At 37.3% G+C, this 16205-nt stretch overlaps 2 protein-coding genes across 3 annotated transcripts; one reads left to right on the top strand and one right to left on the bottom strand.

Moving 5' to 3' along the window:
- The first annotated feature begins 2447 nt into the window (after nt 1-2447).
- On the top strand, nt 2448-7042 carry LOC109214318. 2 transcript variants are annotated; one of them, XR_002066155.1, is made up of 10 exons: nt 2448-2803; nt 2942-3019; nt 3679-3775; nt 3904-4127; nt 4271-4373; nt 4784-4884; nt 4998-5172; nt 6113-6278; nt 6393-6493; nt 6641-7042. XR_002066155.1 is itself a non-coding variant. In XM_019378231.1 (10 exons), the coding sequence occupies exons 1-10, from the start codon at nt 2549-2551 to the stop codon at nt 6698-6700; spliced, it is 1365 nt and encodes a 454-aa protein (XP_019233776.1). In that variant the 5' UTR covers nt 2448-2548; the 3' UTR covers nt 6701-7042. The 2 variants fall into 2 exon arrangements, 1 of the variants encoding a protein (XP_019233776.1); XM_019378231.1 differs by having other exon boundaries at nt 6113-6283.
- A 391-nt stretch (nt 7043-7433) lies between these two features.
- Nucleotides 7434-11807, bottom strand: LOC109214319. Its single transcript, XM_019378232.1, has 5 exons — nt 10990-11807; nt 9902-10057; nt 8185-8280; nt 7949-8101; nt 7434-7832 (listed from the first exon to the last, which is right to left on the bottom strand). The coding sequence occupies exons 1-5, from the start codon at nt 11581-11583 to the stop codon at nt 7698-7700; spliced, it is 1134 nt and encodes a 377-aa protein (XP_019233777.1). The 5' UTR covers nt 11584-11807; the 3' UTR covers nt 7434-7697.
- Between the last annotated feature and the right edge of the window lie 4398 nt (nt 11808-16205).

The following is a 16205-nucleotide window of genomic DNA, read 5'->3' on the forward strand; positions in this document are numbered from 1 at the left end:
ACAGATTCCACAACACCCATGGTTGCTGAAAAGAAAAAGAAGCAAGATTAAGAAAAATAAGCAAGCCTAGGAATTAAAAAGGCACGAGAAGAATTTAACACTTACGTGCAAAATTCCACTTCTCAGGGAAGCGAATGTTCTTTTCACCCACTAAGCCAGCAGTGGGAGCAGCAACAAACCGGGCATACCAGCCACGGTCTTTATCATCCTCGGGATTCAGTAAGACCCTCTTACTCCTGGCTGCTAAACCAAACACGCCGTTTCGAAAAAGCCTAGGGGAGTAAAGATGAATTGGGTGGGGTAAAGTAAACTCAACGTCTGCCATATTAGCGAGGTGTCTCAAACAGGCGACAACTCTCCACACAATCGGACCAATTTGACCCAAACATACGTCGAAAAAACGACAAAAATTTAGAATAACCGGGTCAATGGCTGGTTTAAACCTTAGGGTAAAGGGGTATGTGTAAACAAAGGAGAATCCTATTAAGTAGGATGTGATCCTTTGGTTTGAGTTGGGAATGATGATTGAGAAATAATCACTCCAATGACAGTCCTTACGAACTATGGGAGCTAAAACTTCTGTGATTTGAGTAGGAAAGGGATCAGCACACTCTAAAGAAGCAACTTGAGTTCTAAGAGACTCTCTATCATGATGAAAGGAAATTTCAGAAGGAATTATTTCGTCAACCAAAGGTTCACGAAGTAGCTCAAAAGATTCTTTATTACGAGAAGAACTCCTCTGAGAGTGTGAACCTCTAGTCCCAGAAGAGGGACCAGAGCTAGAAGAAGGAGTTGAAGTATTACTACGAACAGATCCAAGGTTGCGGAGTCTACCCCCTTTTCTGTGTCTAATCGGAGCATTGGGGAAGCTATCCAGAATAGGGGTTCTCTTAGGGTTAGGATTTGATGAAGCCATGACAGAGAAGATTGAAGTGGAGCAGAAAATAATAAGGAGATTTCGAAAGATTAGAATGTTTGATACGCTTTATGTGAAACAAGACGAGAAGAGAAGTTATATTTATACTAATGGATAACTGGCAAAGAGGAAAAGTACGATGATGGAAGAACCATAATGATGATAACTGATACTTCGTAAAGAGTGAAGCCGAAAAGAAAGCCTAAAAAAGTGCTGCAAAATAGTACGATCAATAAGAAGATGACACGTGTCTGAAGCATTAAATGGAAGTGATAATTGAAGCGTCAACTCTGCTAGAGCATTAATGGTGACAAAAATTCTCCTTTAATGAATTCCACTTCCCAAATATTCAAACTGACGAATAAATGGAAAGTGGGGGGACTATCTGTATTAGGAAAAATTGTATTTATATATATGATAACGTGTCATGACATGTAGACTGGTCAAACAGTCAAAGAATTAAGGTTGGTTAATGGATACGAGCAGCAACAGGTACGAGCAACAATAGATACGAGTAAGTTAGATAAAGAAGGCACGAGCATTCATACAAGTAATTCAACTCCTGTACCTATTCAAGACATTCAAAGGTCAAAGATCGAGAAGAGTCAAAGGAATGAATCTGACAGCAAAAAAGAGCCCAGATACAGCATTTAATGAGTATTAAATGCTAGAAACGTTAGAGAATATGTATTTAATGTATATGATTACATAACGTAATATTTAAGGTCATTAATTACCCATAATTGTCTTATTATGAAAGATAAAGTCTGTATTTTCAAAAACGGCTATAAAAGGGAAAGTCACGAACAATTGTAAGGGGAAAAAAACACTACTGGAATATACTTTGATTTATTTGCTTTCCAATTATATTATTCTCAAATCTCTTTCTTTATATATTTTTTTTCGATTATCAGTAACCCGAGTTCTTCTAAATTCAAGCTTTAACCTAAAATCTAATTTTTGATTAAACATATATATACATGTGATACTAACTACTAACTAATGCTAACTATTGCTGACTCAACATACAATTGTACAAAGATAAAAATAAATAGTTAGTATCTCAATAATGTTACTCAATTGCGTGGTTCACTAATATACCAATTGGATAAGAAATCAAATATCTCAATATGTCATTTGGAATCAGGCTGTGGCCAAAAGGCAGTTTCTCTCTTTCACGTAATCTTCATCTTTCCTCTTCTACTCTTTTTCTGGGAATTGCTTTTCATCACTGTCTTTCCTCCACAACCCATTTTATCTATGATAATATTACTAGTATAATTTTTGTAATTTTCAAATTTATGTGATATTTTTTTCCCTTATGTAACCTTTCTAACCATTTCTTAATTATTTTATTACTACTATTTATATCGCATTATAGTGCACCTTACATTGATATTTTAAACTCTATATTTAATTAAATACTGAAATTAAAATTGGGATTGAGGAATTACTGTTATCCCGTGGACCAGACACGTGCACATGTGCATGCATTTAAGATACTATCACATTGATTGATGAAAACTGATAGCAACAAATATAAATAAAACGAGAATTTGGAAATTCGCAGCTTACCATCAAATATTAACGCGTCTCCTGCTATACAAGAAAAATTAATACTAGTGTAATAAAATGGTTGCTTTTGCTCCATCGGATTTCCGTTGGGCGATTCACGCGCCGGCTGGCCTTCCGTCTTTCTCCGCCTTAGAACCCGCCGCTGCCGTTGGTAGTCCACCGCATAGCCTGCGGCCACTCTGCATCAGTAGTAGCGCAGGTGGTAGAACCAGCCCTAAGCCCTCTGTTTGTACGGCCGATGAGCTTCATTACGTTCCGCTTCCCAACAATGAATGGAAACTCGCCCTATGGCGCTACTTGCCTTCACCACAGGTGCTCTACATTGAAATTGAACTGTTTATAGATAATCTAAAAAACATACTCCTATATATTAAGCTTGGAAAGCTTCGTTCCCCTTGCCTTCCGAATATTATAAATATGTATAGATATAATGGGAACATGTGTGTGCAGCGGAGCCGCAGGAATCATCCTCTGTTATTGTTGTCCGGAGTAGGCACTAATGCCATTGGCTATGATCTTGCCCCTGGTGTAAGTCTGCTTTTTTATTCCTCCTCAACATGTCCCAGTCGGCTAGTCCTTTTTCCAAGTTCTGGGCATCTTGTTGATGATAGAGTAATTGCTTATAACTTCAAGAACTTCCTTTGCACACTTTTTGTCCTGTTGTACTAATGCATTAGCAGAGTAACTTGTATGTTAAGTCCATTGTTCATAACAGCGGATAGACTATTTGGTTTTAACCTATTCTCTTAATAACAGATATGTTAACATCAGTACATATCCTCCTGTCTTTCACCTCGAATAATGGGATGGCTGTTTCATGTTTAACATCTATTTGTTTAAATGTCCAAATTTTATAACAGCCAGTGAAAAATAACATACCATCTTTGCTTCCGTAGATAGATTCTCACACTTTATAATCGTAAACGTACACTACTCTGTACCTGTCTAATTACATAGTGCAGTCATCTCATCATACCTGAGGGTGTGGTGCTTTTTCTGCTTTCTTAGATTGATCTTACGGCTTTCATCGATATGTAGTGCAAGAGACAAGCAAAAGATATCTGTGTGAGCTGATGTGGTCATTGTTAAACTTTATTCTGATTTCCCAGTTTTTGGTTTGTCTTTGATTTTAGCTAGATGTCAGTTTGATGGTTTAACTTTCAAATCAAAAATTTGGTTACTTGCAGTCATCTTTTGCACGATATATGTCTCACCAAGGATTTGATACTTGGATTCTTGAAGTTCGAGGAGCTGGCTTGAGCGCAAAAATTAGTCGAGATGAAGGTCAGTGTTAATGGATTAATTATCCCTTAGCATACAAAATCAATCAGGAAGCAATTGGGAAAAAATGTAAAACCTTTTAAAAAGGCGGTTTCATTGCCATCACAATCATATTTGGGTAAAAATTTCAGGATTACAAGATGCAACACAAGTGTCTGCTATTTCAAGCCAACTTAGGGAATTTGGTCACGGACTTGGAAATATTGTTGAGGAAAGTCAACAACCAATCTCTCAGTTTACTGGTTTGCAAAGCCGCTTTTCTATTACAGTAGGAGATTTCTTGAAACAGCTTCATCTGATTGGGAAGTATAACTGGGACTTCGATCATTACTTGGAAGAAGATGTGCCTACAGCGGTGAGGTGACATCTCGTGGCATGGATTTTGAATAGATTGGTCTTTATCTCCGCGTGTAATACAGGAGCTTTTCTAAGATTATTATATTTATGCACTTGACGTGCATTAGTTACTAGTTAGTGCGTCTGTTGTTGTTTATGTAGATGGACTACATAAGGAACCATTGTAGACCGAAGGACGGAAAGTTGCTCGCTATTGGCCATTCTATGGGAGGTATCTTGCTGTATGCAATGCTCTCACAAAATGGTATAACACCTTCTGATCCACCACTACTCTTGTATGTTCTAGTCTTAGTTTTGGGGGAAAAAGGTAGCCCAAGGTAGACAAATAATCCTTTGGATTGTGCTTTGGTTTTTTATTCAGCAAAAGGAACGATTACTAGCAGTATGTTTATTATTAAACAATTACTCCTCGAGAGTCAATTTGACTAAATCTCAGAGCTAAAATCAGGGTAGACTAATTCATCTCAAGATTACAATGAGTACTATAAGTTGCAATTCTCCTCATATCAAAATGGTGAAATTAGGTCTAAGTTTATTTAGTGTGTATCTTGGGAAGAGAAAAGTGCCGCCAAACATTTTGGGAAAGAGGGACGAGATATGTCACTTCATGCAGTATATAACATGCATCTAATTTACTGTCTATCAATTTACCAGGTTCCAGAGGAAAGTGCACCGAGTTGACATCAGTCATCACTTTGGGTTCATCTCTGGACTACACTACTTCACGGTCATCCCTGAAAACGCTTTTACCCTTGGTAAGTAAAATGGAAGAGATCGTGTGCTGCACTTTAGGGTTTCAAATAGACTGCAACCTTTGCTTATCTCTAATGTGATGAAAAGAGGATTTTAATTGTTGGTGGATGCACAGGTAGATCCTGCAAAGGCTGTGAATCTTCCAGTTGTTCCACTCGGAGCATTACTCGCAGCCATCTATCCTCTTGCATCTCATCCTCCCTATCTCTTATCATGGTTAAATCCTCAGATATCTGCGGAAAATATGATGCATCCGGAAATGTTTGAGAGACTTGTCTTGAAAAACTTTTGTAAGTATGAGCTGGTTTTCTTTCTTCGTCAAAGATCATAACCATCACTGAGAAGAGATGCAAAACATGATTGACTTGTGCTGTTTTCTTTGTCAGCTCTATTTATTGATTCTCTACTTTTATGGTTAGTCGCTTCCTGCTGGTGAAAGCCTTAAAGGGAAATGATATAATTGGTTCCATCTTAGGTGAACTGTTGACTTGGGATAACAAGTGCACTCCATCCTAAACAAGATTGGTATCATTGTACGGCATTACACAAGAACAGCAATATCCAACAGGCAATCAAGTTTTTTCACACTGTTCGTAGAAGCATTTGCCTGTGATAGGTGTTATTATACAAGAAATCTTGTTTCACTTTCTTAGTTTTCCACGGCTGACGATTATCATGGACTGCTATGTCATTGCACAAATGAATCTAACGTTTTACTCCTCCAATCATTTGGGTGTCATCGCATATATTCTACCTGAGGACATCAGCACAGTTGAAATTGGATAGTTTATAATGTTATGTTTCTGTTACTCTGTGCTGTACTCCATTAAAACTTTTAAAAACCTTTAGTCTAAAAAACACTCGCATTTATTGTAGACAAAAAAGCATAAAAAGAATTTATTTCTGAAATTACTCTAAATTTAAGCATACCAACTCTCTGTCAAGCAGATCCCCGTCCAAGCATTTTGTTGTATGAATTGACTGAGTTTGTCAACTGTTGTGTTGCATCAACTGTCTTTGAGACCATTAGACCATTGCTAACATGTTGCTTTGCAGTTTGCACACCTAACATCTATCTTAAAGCCTTCAATAGATTAAAATGTTGCATCCTCCAAACTGCCCAGCACTCCCTACTGAATAAGAAAATAAGAAAGAAAATAGATAAAAGAAACTCTTTGAGTACTTTTTCGGCTATCATTTATGGAGTATCACATGGTTACATTTATGCAGGCACTATTCCTGCTAAACTTCTGTCACAGCTATCAACAGTCTTCCAAAAGGGTGGTCTAAGGAATAGAAGTGGGACTTTCTTATACAAGGACCATCTTCACAAAAGCAATGTGCCTGTTTTAGCTATTGCAGGGGACAGAGACCTTATTTGTCCTCCTGAAGCTGTGTATGGTATATTATCATTTTGTGATTTGTTATCATGCTCACTCTTATATTTACCTTCTTCCGGTCATTTGTTTAAGCTGACTGCTAACTTTTCACTGCCATGTTAACGTACTAGAAACTGCCAAGCTGATTCCTGAAGGCTTGGTCACGTATAAAGTTTTTGGTGAACCTCGGGGTCCAAATTATGGCCATTATGATCTAGTCGGAGGACGAATGGTATGTGATATTAAATTAGTTTTTTAATATTTTCCGAATCTACTACTAATAAGTTAGTGATGGACATGATGCAATGCTCTCTTCTACCTCTGGAAATTTATTAACCTAAATGGACCTATTATTAAGGAGATGAAGTTCTAAATGCAGGCATTCTATCAAGTATATCCATATATAATTGAATTCCTCAGTCGACATGATAGAGTGTAGCATCCTCCGCAACCAGTGCCCTGTGAAGTTGTAGCAGATTACTAACTCATTTATCGATGGATTAACTCCGTCACAGTGACAATATGGAAGAAGCTTAGCCTTTATTCCTACATTGGATGCATGGGACATGAAATGGGTGTAAAGAGGGGTAGCCACACAATCCAACTCTAGTGATAAGTATGTACATTGAGTTCCATTTGAAATATAATTAGGAACTATTGTGGGTAAAAGATGTGCAGTTATGAAGCATGAAATAGAAAATTCATTCATAGAGCAGTTGCATTTATGGCCATTTTGATTTTGCTCTAATTTCATTGTTATAGCAATAGAGATATTGAGTTGACATCGTGCCCGCCTCCCAGTCCACAAATCTTGATCACAAAATGTAGGAATCAAGGTCCACTTATTTTCGCGAAAGTGAATGCCTGGTACTGACCCACTATTGAGAAAGCTCAATGCACTTCACTTAATATGACTAATGAGATGGCCCACTCCTTAAATGGTAACATGATGGTGTCAAGTTTTCCATTATCTAGACCAAAATACCCACCTCAATAAAGATAAATATACCAGATGCAGCACTTGTCAATTTGAGCCTCACATCTATTTTCATCCAATGATTTCCCCTCTAGCAATAAAGTTGGGGTTTGGTGTTGGGGTGCAAATATAAACAAACGGACTAAACTGCCATGAAAATTTGAATAGTATTATGAAGCACCAACCAATCTTGACGTAGAATAAAACTCATCTGCAATACATGTAAAACTAATTGTAGTAGATTTTGTAGCATTCAACCCTGTACTCAAACAAGAAGGCTAATACATTGTGTACCACTCGTTTCAACCCATATTGGATTGCCACTCAAACAACAGAACCATCATTTTCAGTAATAAAATAGGATAGAAACGCCCTGTAAAGAATTTTCTAGCTTGTAATGACAACAGAAGCTATACAGAAAGAACAACAGGTTCATGAGGGGTGGAAATGTTTTTGATGTTTAGTCATTAGACATAGCTGCAGATTTACAAACGGGGCAACTATTTTTTTGCATCAGCCACTGCTTTATACAACGAATGTGATAGAAGTGTCCACAATCCAGCTTTCCCATCTCATCCTCGGCCTCATATTCCTCCTGTATTGGGAGAAGCAGAAAGGACAAAGGTCAACTGTTAGAAAAACCAAAATAAGTTTTCAAGAAGAGCAAGTAATGAAAATAATGTCTAAAGAGTTCCTTTTTTAGAAATAAACCTGACAGATGCTGCACTTCCTTTCCAATTCTGTGCGGATAAGAGATAAATTATTCAAAAAGAAGGGCTTGGTTCTTCTAACACATCGACATATATCGTCTTCTCTCAATCCCGTGTTGACATATCCAATTTTATCACCAAGTTCCAGCAATTCCTGTTTATTTAAAGGGTGATCATTGATTATGAGAAGATGAGATATATTTAAAAGGTGGCTAGATTGACAAGGGAATGACTTGCCTCATATGACATGTTATCCACGTCAAGTCTCAAGTCCCGATATCGATCAAGACCAACTGTCCTTCCTCCCATAAGACTATTTTGAAGCATCACAATCTGCAATCACACCCCACAAAGATCATGCATATTATCTCCCTAAGATTGGTTCCAGTTGATCCATGGCAGTCAGGCACAATGCAGGAGATTACAGTGACGAAGTATTGCAGACTATCACATTTCAGAACCTTAAGCAAACATTATCTCCCAAAGTCCATACACATTAACCCATTGTGCATTTCTCCTCAACTCTTAAACAAGGATACTCCATTAAATTAGGTCCGCAGACGGCTTTACCATATTAAGATCATAAAGCAATTTAAGGCATGGCAATTCGAAGGACAGAAATCAGATTAAGTTTATGACGTTTTCCAAAAGAGAATGCTTTTGTTTACTATGTCTCTTAAACTATAGCATCAAACTTCGACAGCATTGAGCCAATGATGCTCGATTCCTGTGATAAAAGGAGCACGAGCATTTCCTTGTGGGGCTAAGCATGACCTCTCATTTAATTATATTTGGCACTCACAACTAATTTAAACAAGTCAATAAACGACATGCTGGGCATTTTCCTAGCTAACCAGACATATTTAAAACACTAAGGCAAAAATCGTTAGCAGGATGCATCAGCATGTAAAGCCTCTATACCAAGCTGTTCAGATTGCTGTTTTCCAGCAATAATCTGGACAAAAAGTTGTGCAAAAACCTATTTCCCTTATACTGTTTCCAGTGTTCAAAAAAGCGACCGCTTCCTCGCTTTAAGCGAGAAGCGAAGCGGAGCGCCGGGTGTGTCGCTACCTGTACTAAAAGCGACTCAGGTATAGAAAAGCGGTCGCTTCTACCAAAAACGGGAAAAGCGGGAAAAGCGGAAGAAGCGGAAGAAGCGATCGCTTCTTGAAATAAACAGCCCAAACGAGTCTTTTTCAATTAAAAGACCCAAATCGAGTGAGTCTTCTGTTTTATTCATTCTTTAGCAGCAACCTAGGGTTTTAAACCAGCCCTTTCTTCCTAAAAAAACCAACGATTTCTTCCTCACATGAAGCAACGATTTGTTCAAGCAAACTAGGGTTCTTCTTCTTCTTCTTCTTCAACATTAAACAAGTCAACAACAGCTTTCAAGTTTCAACAGGTATATTTTTATTTTCATTCTTCTTCTTCTTCTTTTTCTTTTTATTTTTCTTTCTAAAGATCCAAAAAGCGCCGAAGTGCTGGCGAATTTTTTCCAGAAAATTTCTGCCCAGATTCTACCAATTTCTGCCAAATTATATATTTTTTATTCTTAGTTCTTATTGCCTTTCTTACAATTACATGTGTTGTCTATGCCATATTTATTTTAATTTTTTTTTAAAATTCCGCTTCACTTCAAAAAAGCGGGCGCTTCGCTTCTCGCTTTTCGTGAAATGGGGGTTGTCGCTTTTCCTCGCTTCACGCTATTTTTAACACTGACTGTTTCCTTCTAAAGAAAATAACAATTATAGAATTAAAAGATCTTTTTAAGAGACAAGACCATTGCTCAGCTAGGTACAGTGGAATCATGGCTAGATGCTGCCGAGCACTGGAAAACTAACTTTTACTTGGACATTCACGCACGAATGACAACTTCGCAATTTACATGACAAAAGGCAGTGAAGCAGCAAGATATAACTAAATCTGTGTGGCAGTAAAGTATGTATTAACTCACCTCAGCAAGCCCTTCCGGGTAACCATGGCGAGAATGTCGATGATGCCTAGATGCAAATAATTCTACTTGGGATCGCGGCACACCAAGGCTACTTTCTATATCCAGAAAAGGGTTGTCTTCTGGGCTCACCATTCTTCGTACAGGACATGTAGATCGCTGTACAGAAACAAAAGGAAACAATTGTTAGATTTGCAAGAATTAACTTGTGTAAACCTTATAACCAACTTTATAAAAAAATAAAACGTAAACTATATATTCAACATTCATCTACTGACTCCATTAAGCTTAAGTTACAACATAAATTCAAAAGTGAAACTGGTGAGAAAATGAATTAATGACACTTCACAACGAAGCAAAGAAGTACAAAAGCGGGGAAAACAAGCAGAACTAACAATGAGAGATCGAGCAGAAGGATAACCAAGCATGACCATTTTTTTCTTTTTTATTATGTAGGATCAGTTAGCATGACTTATCAAATAACTTTGAGAATCAAAAACTTTAATTCTTTGAGGGAAAGATGGTAAAATGCAATATTAGAAATATCAGCAATTGACAAGTCTAAAGGACGTATGCTACAGCATAGAGAGCAGGGAGGTAAAGAGATGGCAGTCTAGTGCACTAAGCTCCGGCTATGCGCGGGGTCCCGCGAAAGGACGGACAAGGGTCTATTACACAAAGCCTTAACCTGGTGAAAGAGTTCCCCAAAAGTCCAAGAGCAAATCCAAAGCTTAAGACTCAAAGATACTTATGACTAGAGGTGGCAAAATGGCCACCCATATTATCCATCAAAAAATGGGTTGGAGAATGAATCATTTAAAAACGGGTCGAATATGGATAAAGAATCATATTATCCGCCGGATAAACCCATTTTTATCCGTCTCAAATACGGGTCAGGTCGGATAATGTTATCCGTTTTTTAAATTACCCGTTTTGACCCGCTCACATCCAACCCAAACCGCTCGTTTGACACCCCTACTTATGACATATGAAACCAAGAACGATAAGTAAAACCCAACAGTCAACAAACTAGGCCTAGCAATTCTCATGTTGAAGCAATATACAATCAAGAAAATAAAACATAACAGTACCTCTCGAGGGGTAACCTTGTCATTTTCAATTCTTCCCCTGCCAGAGACGGGTCTTCTTGAAACAACACAATCAACAGAAGCAGCATCAGTAGTTAATCCAATTCCAGGACCACACCATACATCAGGAACACCCACACAGCTCGATGATGATGACGTGTTATTCTGAATACCATTATTATTATTGCACCCAATCCCTCCTCCGTTAACATTAACAGCAGAATTAACGGATTTGTTCTTGTTACTGTTCTGTTTTTTCTTCTTGACTCTCTTGGAATCCCAGTCAGCAGAAGTTCTAATTACAGCAGGAACCGACACTTGAGATGAAGCCGTACAACCCAGTCCTCTAAATGTTGTAAAGTTTTTCTTTTTAGTGGAAATAACTGTAGACGTGGTACTGGTTGTTGTTGGGTTTTCATGGGTTGGACTTGTAGGAGAAAATGGTGCTAAAAGTAGAGAGGAAATTGTAGGCTTTGAGCGAGTAGAAGAAGATAATATTGGAATTGGATCTAAATCATGTTGTTGGTTTTGGGTTCTGGGTTTTCTGTATCTAATTTGGTCTGAAATTGTTGAGCTTTCTGAAAATAGTACAGGCATGGTTGTGAACTGTAGAGGAAAATAACTATGGAAAATTCAAGAATTTTGGTTATGTTTTGTAAAGAATTGATTTTGGTTACAGAGAGTAGTGATAGTAATTTAGGTGGAAGCTAAAGGAGAAAGGATGAAATTCAGAAGGAGAGAATGAGGATGTCAGAGAAGCAGCATTTCAGAGGAAGAAGGAGAGAAACACAAGAATAATGAAGTGAGAGGAAGAGGAAAGATAATATATTTCCACCTTAGTAGGAGTACTTTTTAAATTAAAATACTCCCTCCCGTCCAAAATAAGTGTTCTTTTGCATGTTTTCACACAGATTAAAAAATCTATCTTTTAGCATTAAATAGTAATAGAATTGACCATATTAAACTTTAGTATCTCACATATAACACTTCTAATACATATTCCAACATTATTTACTCCAAGGACAATGTAGGAAAAAAATAATTAATTCATTCTTGAAATCTGAAAAAATCACTTATTTTGGACCACAAGAAAAAGACCAAAAAATCACTTATTTTGGACCGGAGGGAGTATCATTTTATGAAAAATAAACCCTTTTTTAATATTTTCATAATCATATTAGTATGGAAGTAAATAACTTAATCCATTTTTCTTTGTTAAGATTCTATCTTATCTGAGATTCTACTAATCTTTACTTTAAATATAATATTTTGCAAGTAACTTTTAATTTTTTTTATCAAGTAGTATTTCCTATATGCCAATTCACAGTTGTTTTCCTTTTCATTTGTTAGTGTTTTTGGAGGAAAAAGGTGAACCAGAAAATAAAGTGGGGTTTGGGGGGAAGTAATATGAAAAGATNNGGGGGGGGGGGAGGAATTTTTAGCAGTTAGGGTTGTTTGATACTATGTATTAGGAAAAATAATATTAATAATATATGTAATATTAAATTGGTATTATTAATTCTTATTTGGTACTAGTATTTTTCATTTTATGTATAACTGCATGTATTAGCTATACATCCTATTTAGTATTGTTTTTATACATAGCAAATTATGGCATTAGAAATATCATATAATTCTTAATATATGGATAAGCATGTGTAAAGATAGAACTGCCCTTTCAAAAACTTTTCCAAACTGTCGGAGGGTATTTTTGGAGACAATAACTTTTTATATTTTTAATACATAAACCAAACAGTTAATAAAAAATAATCTCAGCATAATTAATTTTAACATTACTAATTATTCTTATACATCCTAACAAACGATCTCTTGGAGCATTTACTCTTGGTATTATCCACCTATTTAGTCTCTTTTCATGTAGAGCATAGTAGAATTAAGGTAGAAAATTTCAGTTCTATTACCACAAATAAATGTACAAGACGTGCATTTTTTGAAATAATTTATTACAGAGTTAACTGATACTTATTTATTTTATTTTGTGTATGTGTTAGTATTGGTTGCGTTTGGTAGAAATGATTAGAATCATTTTTGGTTTGGTGGGGATGCATTAATTTTGTCTTGTTTGTTAGCTGCGTGACTGACTACTCAGCTGAGTTGCAATGAAAATGTTTCGAGTGTCAACTTTGGACTTGTCTAAATTACCTTTTGCTTTACTTCCTTTGTTGACAAAGTGAAATGGAAGGAATTCCAAAACAATTAGTGCCAACCAAAAGCAGAAAATCAAAAAGGGGAGAAAAAAAAAACTTATTATTTTGCTATTTTATTAGTGCGAAAAGAACATTTAACAAATGATCAAAGGGAATTCAACTGAAGTAACTAGAGGAATCGGACCTAAATCATATTCTAACGCTTTACTCGAAAGCATAGACATTTATTCTGAAGCTGCTGCCCTATCTAATTTTCTTGAAGAGTAAACTATTTTGTTTCACACTTGCATATGAATTCAGGCCCAAATTAAATATACTTTACTCTAACTTTCCTTAATGAAGCCAAAAAATTAGCTGCAACCATAGTCCTATCATAGTTATACTCATCTAGTTTAAGTGCATAACATCGAAAATGGTATGCTTCATTTTGAATCAAGCGAAAAGTTTCGTTAATCCAATGCAAAACAGAAACAACAACAACAACAAATTCGGTGTAATACCATAAGTGAGATTAAGGTAGAACCAAGAATTTTAAAATGAGAATGGAAAAAGATAACCAATGTGGTGTGAAACCAGTCCAAACACATAGTACAGTGTTGCTAATATTTAAATGGGGTCCAGAAATCAAGAATCACAAGGTCAAACAATAGCCGGTGCAAATAACACCATAATATCTATTTCTGGCGTCAAGTTTACACTTCCTTAAGTGGGAAAACAGATTTAAATCATCATAAGATAAAAGCTGTACTCTATTTTTGACCTATAAAACATGTCTGCACTGTAAAGCATGAAAAATCTTGGGGAGAGTGGAGGCCCCATATTCTTCCCCCTGAATTATGTAGAGGCGGGAACTTAAATGTTGTTCTTTTTAACTCAAAACATTTTTTTAAGTATAAAAAAAAAAGTTATATTTCTATCATTTTACCTCAACGTCCGTTTGGACCGTTAAGGTACAACGCGTTTATGAACCGCGTTTTATATAAAACACGGTAACAAACCACGATTTAAAGGAAGCTGAAAAGACAAGTACATAAAACGCGGTTCATTACATCGTTTTATATAAAGCGTGGTAATGAACCGCGTTTTACATGTTAAGTAGGCCCATCGTTTTACATGTTAAGGGTTTCATTATATTGGGGAGGGGGGGGGGGGAGGTGAGGTTGTTGTGGCGAATAACTCAGTGAGTTATAGTTTATCTCCACAGAGTCATGTTAAGTTGCCACTTACAATGCAGTATGATAGACTGGTATCGTTGTTATGCAATAAAATGAGATTGAGCAAAGCAGGGATAACCCTCAATCATCGGGTGGTTATTCTGGAGCAGTTTTCCCAACAGGTTCCGGCTGAAAGAGTTTGGCCGGATCTAAACTTATCTCCGCGGCGAACGAGGAGCGAGGAAACAATTTCTCTCCTACTTTACATAATCCACAAGACAACTGGTAAACTTCAATTTTTCTTTGTGTTACGATGTTTATTTTTTGTTGAATTGAATTTGTATTAACACTCATATATTCCACCAGGGGGTACCGTCGGATATGACTTTTACAAGTTATGACCCCAAGCCCAGTTGGAATATGCGTAGTTTTGGCGTGTTGGATCACGGTGGTCCATCCGGGAGTCATCACCAACAGAAAAATGTCCATCATGGAATGTCAACACAGTACGACTTGTAAGTGAAGTGATATAGCTATATGTAAAGTATTTATCAATTTGAGTAGCTTATCATTTTGTTTTTTTTTTTGTGCAGTGAAAACGAGCAACTTAATGGTCCTGACCTCACTCAGTTTCCCGTAGACGACGTATTTACTCGTGATTTGGCAGATGCGCAAAGTCAGGAAGATAATAGTGATTATGACAAAAATGCCGATGAGTCTGGAGATGACACACCCTTCCCTGACGAGGGTGATGATGAGGAGGAAGTGAATGTCGAACCTGAGCTGACGAGGGAGCATGCTCCTCCACCTCCCATTAGACCAAGAGTGTACGAGTCCCACGTGTCGTTTCATTCAAGGCATATTCCTTACCTTGATAATTTACCAAGTATGCCGGATGTGGATGCCCTCACAAGGGATCTTGACGAAATTCGGTCAGCAATGTGGGATGAGTCTAGACCAACGGTGATGGCAAAGGGCGTGTATTTTTCCGATAAAGCTCGCCTATCCAGGGCTTGTAAAATGTACAGCATAAGAGAGTGTCGTGAGATGATGGTATGAGAGTCAACTCCGAAGGTATACAAGGTCATGTGCCGTAGATACTTTATGGGTTGTAACTGGATGCTGCGTGCGAGCAAGAAGGAAACAGGATTGTGGAAAGTGGGTAAATATATTAGCACCCACAATTGTGAACTAGACACATTCAATGAGAATCACTTCAACTTGGATGTTGACTTGATTTCTCTTGTCTTGATTCCACACTTGGAAGAGTCCATTAGGTACAAGATCAAAGAGTGTATTAAATCCGTTCACCAGGAATATGGATGTACTATTACCAAAAGAAAGGCATATCTCGGGCGCAAGCGTGCATTTGAAATTATTTATGATGACTGGGATAAGTCATTTTCATCTCTACCCAGGTAAATGGCCGCACTGAAACACTTTAACCCCGGGACTGTTGTTGAATGGAAGCATGAGCGGAGTCTAGGAATATCGGAATATGTATTCAGATACATGTTCTGGGCATTTAAACCAGCAATTGATGGTTTTGGGCATTGCCGTCCGGTAATTTCCATAGACGGTACTCAAGTCTATGGAAAGTATGATATTAAGCTATTGATCGCCGTTGCAGTAGATGCCAATGGACAAATATTTCCACTAGCTTTTTCCATTTGTGCCAATGAAAGCGAAGAGACGTGGACGCTATTTTTGAACCACTTGAAGCAGCACGTTGTCAAACAGCGTTCAGGTATTTGTCTAATATCTGATCGGCATGGTGGTATTTTAAGTTCTGTATGGCATTTGCCTGAATGGCAGGAACCCTATGCATACCACCGTTACTGTGTGAGGCACCTGAAGGCCAATTTCCAGAAGAAATATCCCAACAAGGACTTGCATG

Source organism: Nicotiana attenuata, unplaced genomic scaffold, assembly GCF_001879085.1.
Source record: "Nicotiana attenuata strain UT unplaced genomic scaffold, NIATTr2, whole genome shotgun sequence".
Taxonomy (NCBI): domain Eukaryota; kingdom Viridiplantae; phylum Streptophyta; class Magnoliopsida; order Solanales; family Solanaceae; genus Nicotiana; species Nicotiana attenuata.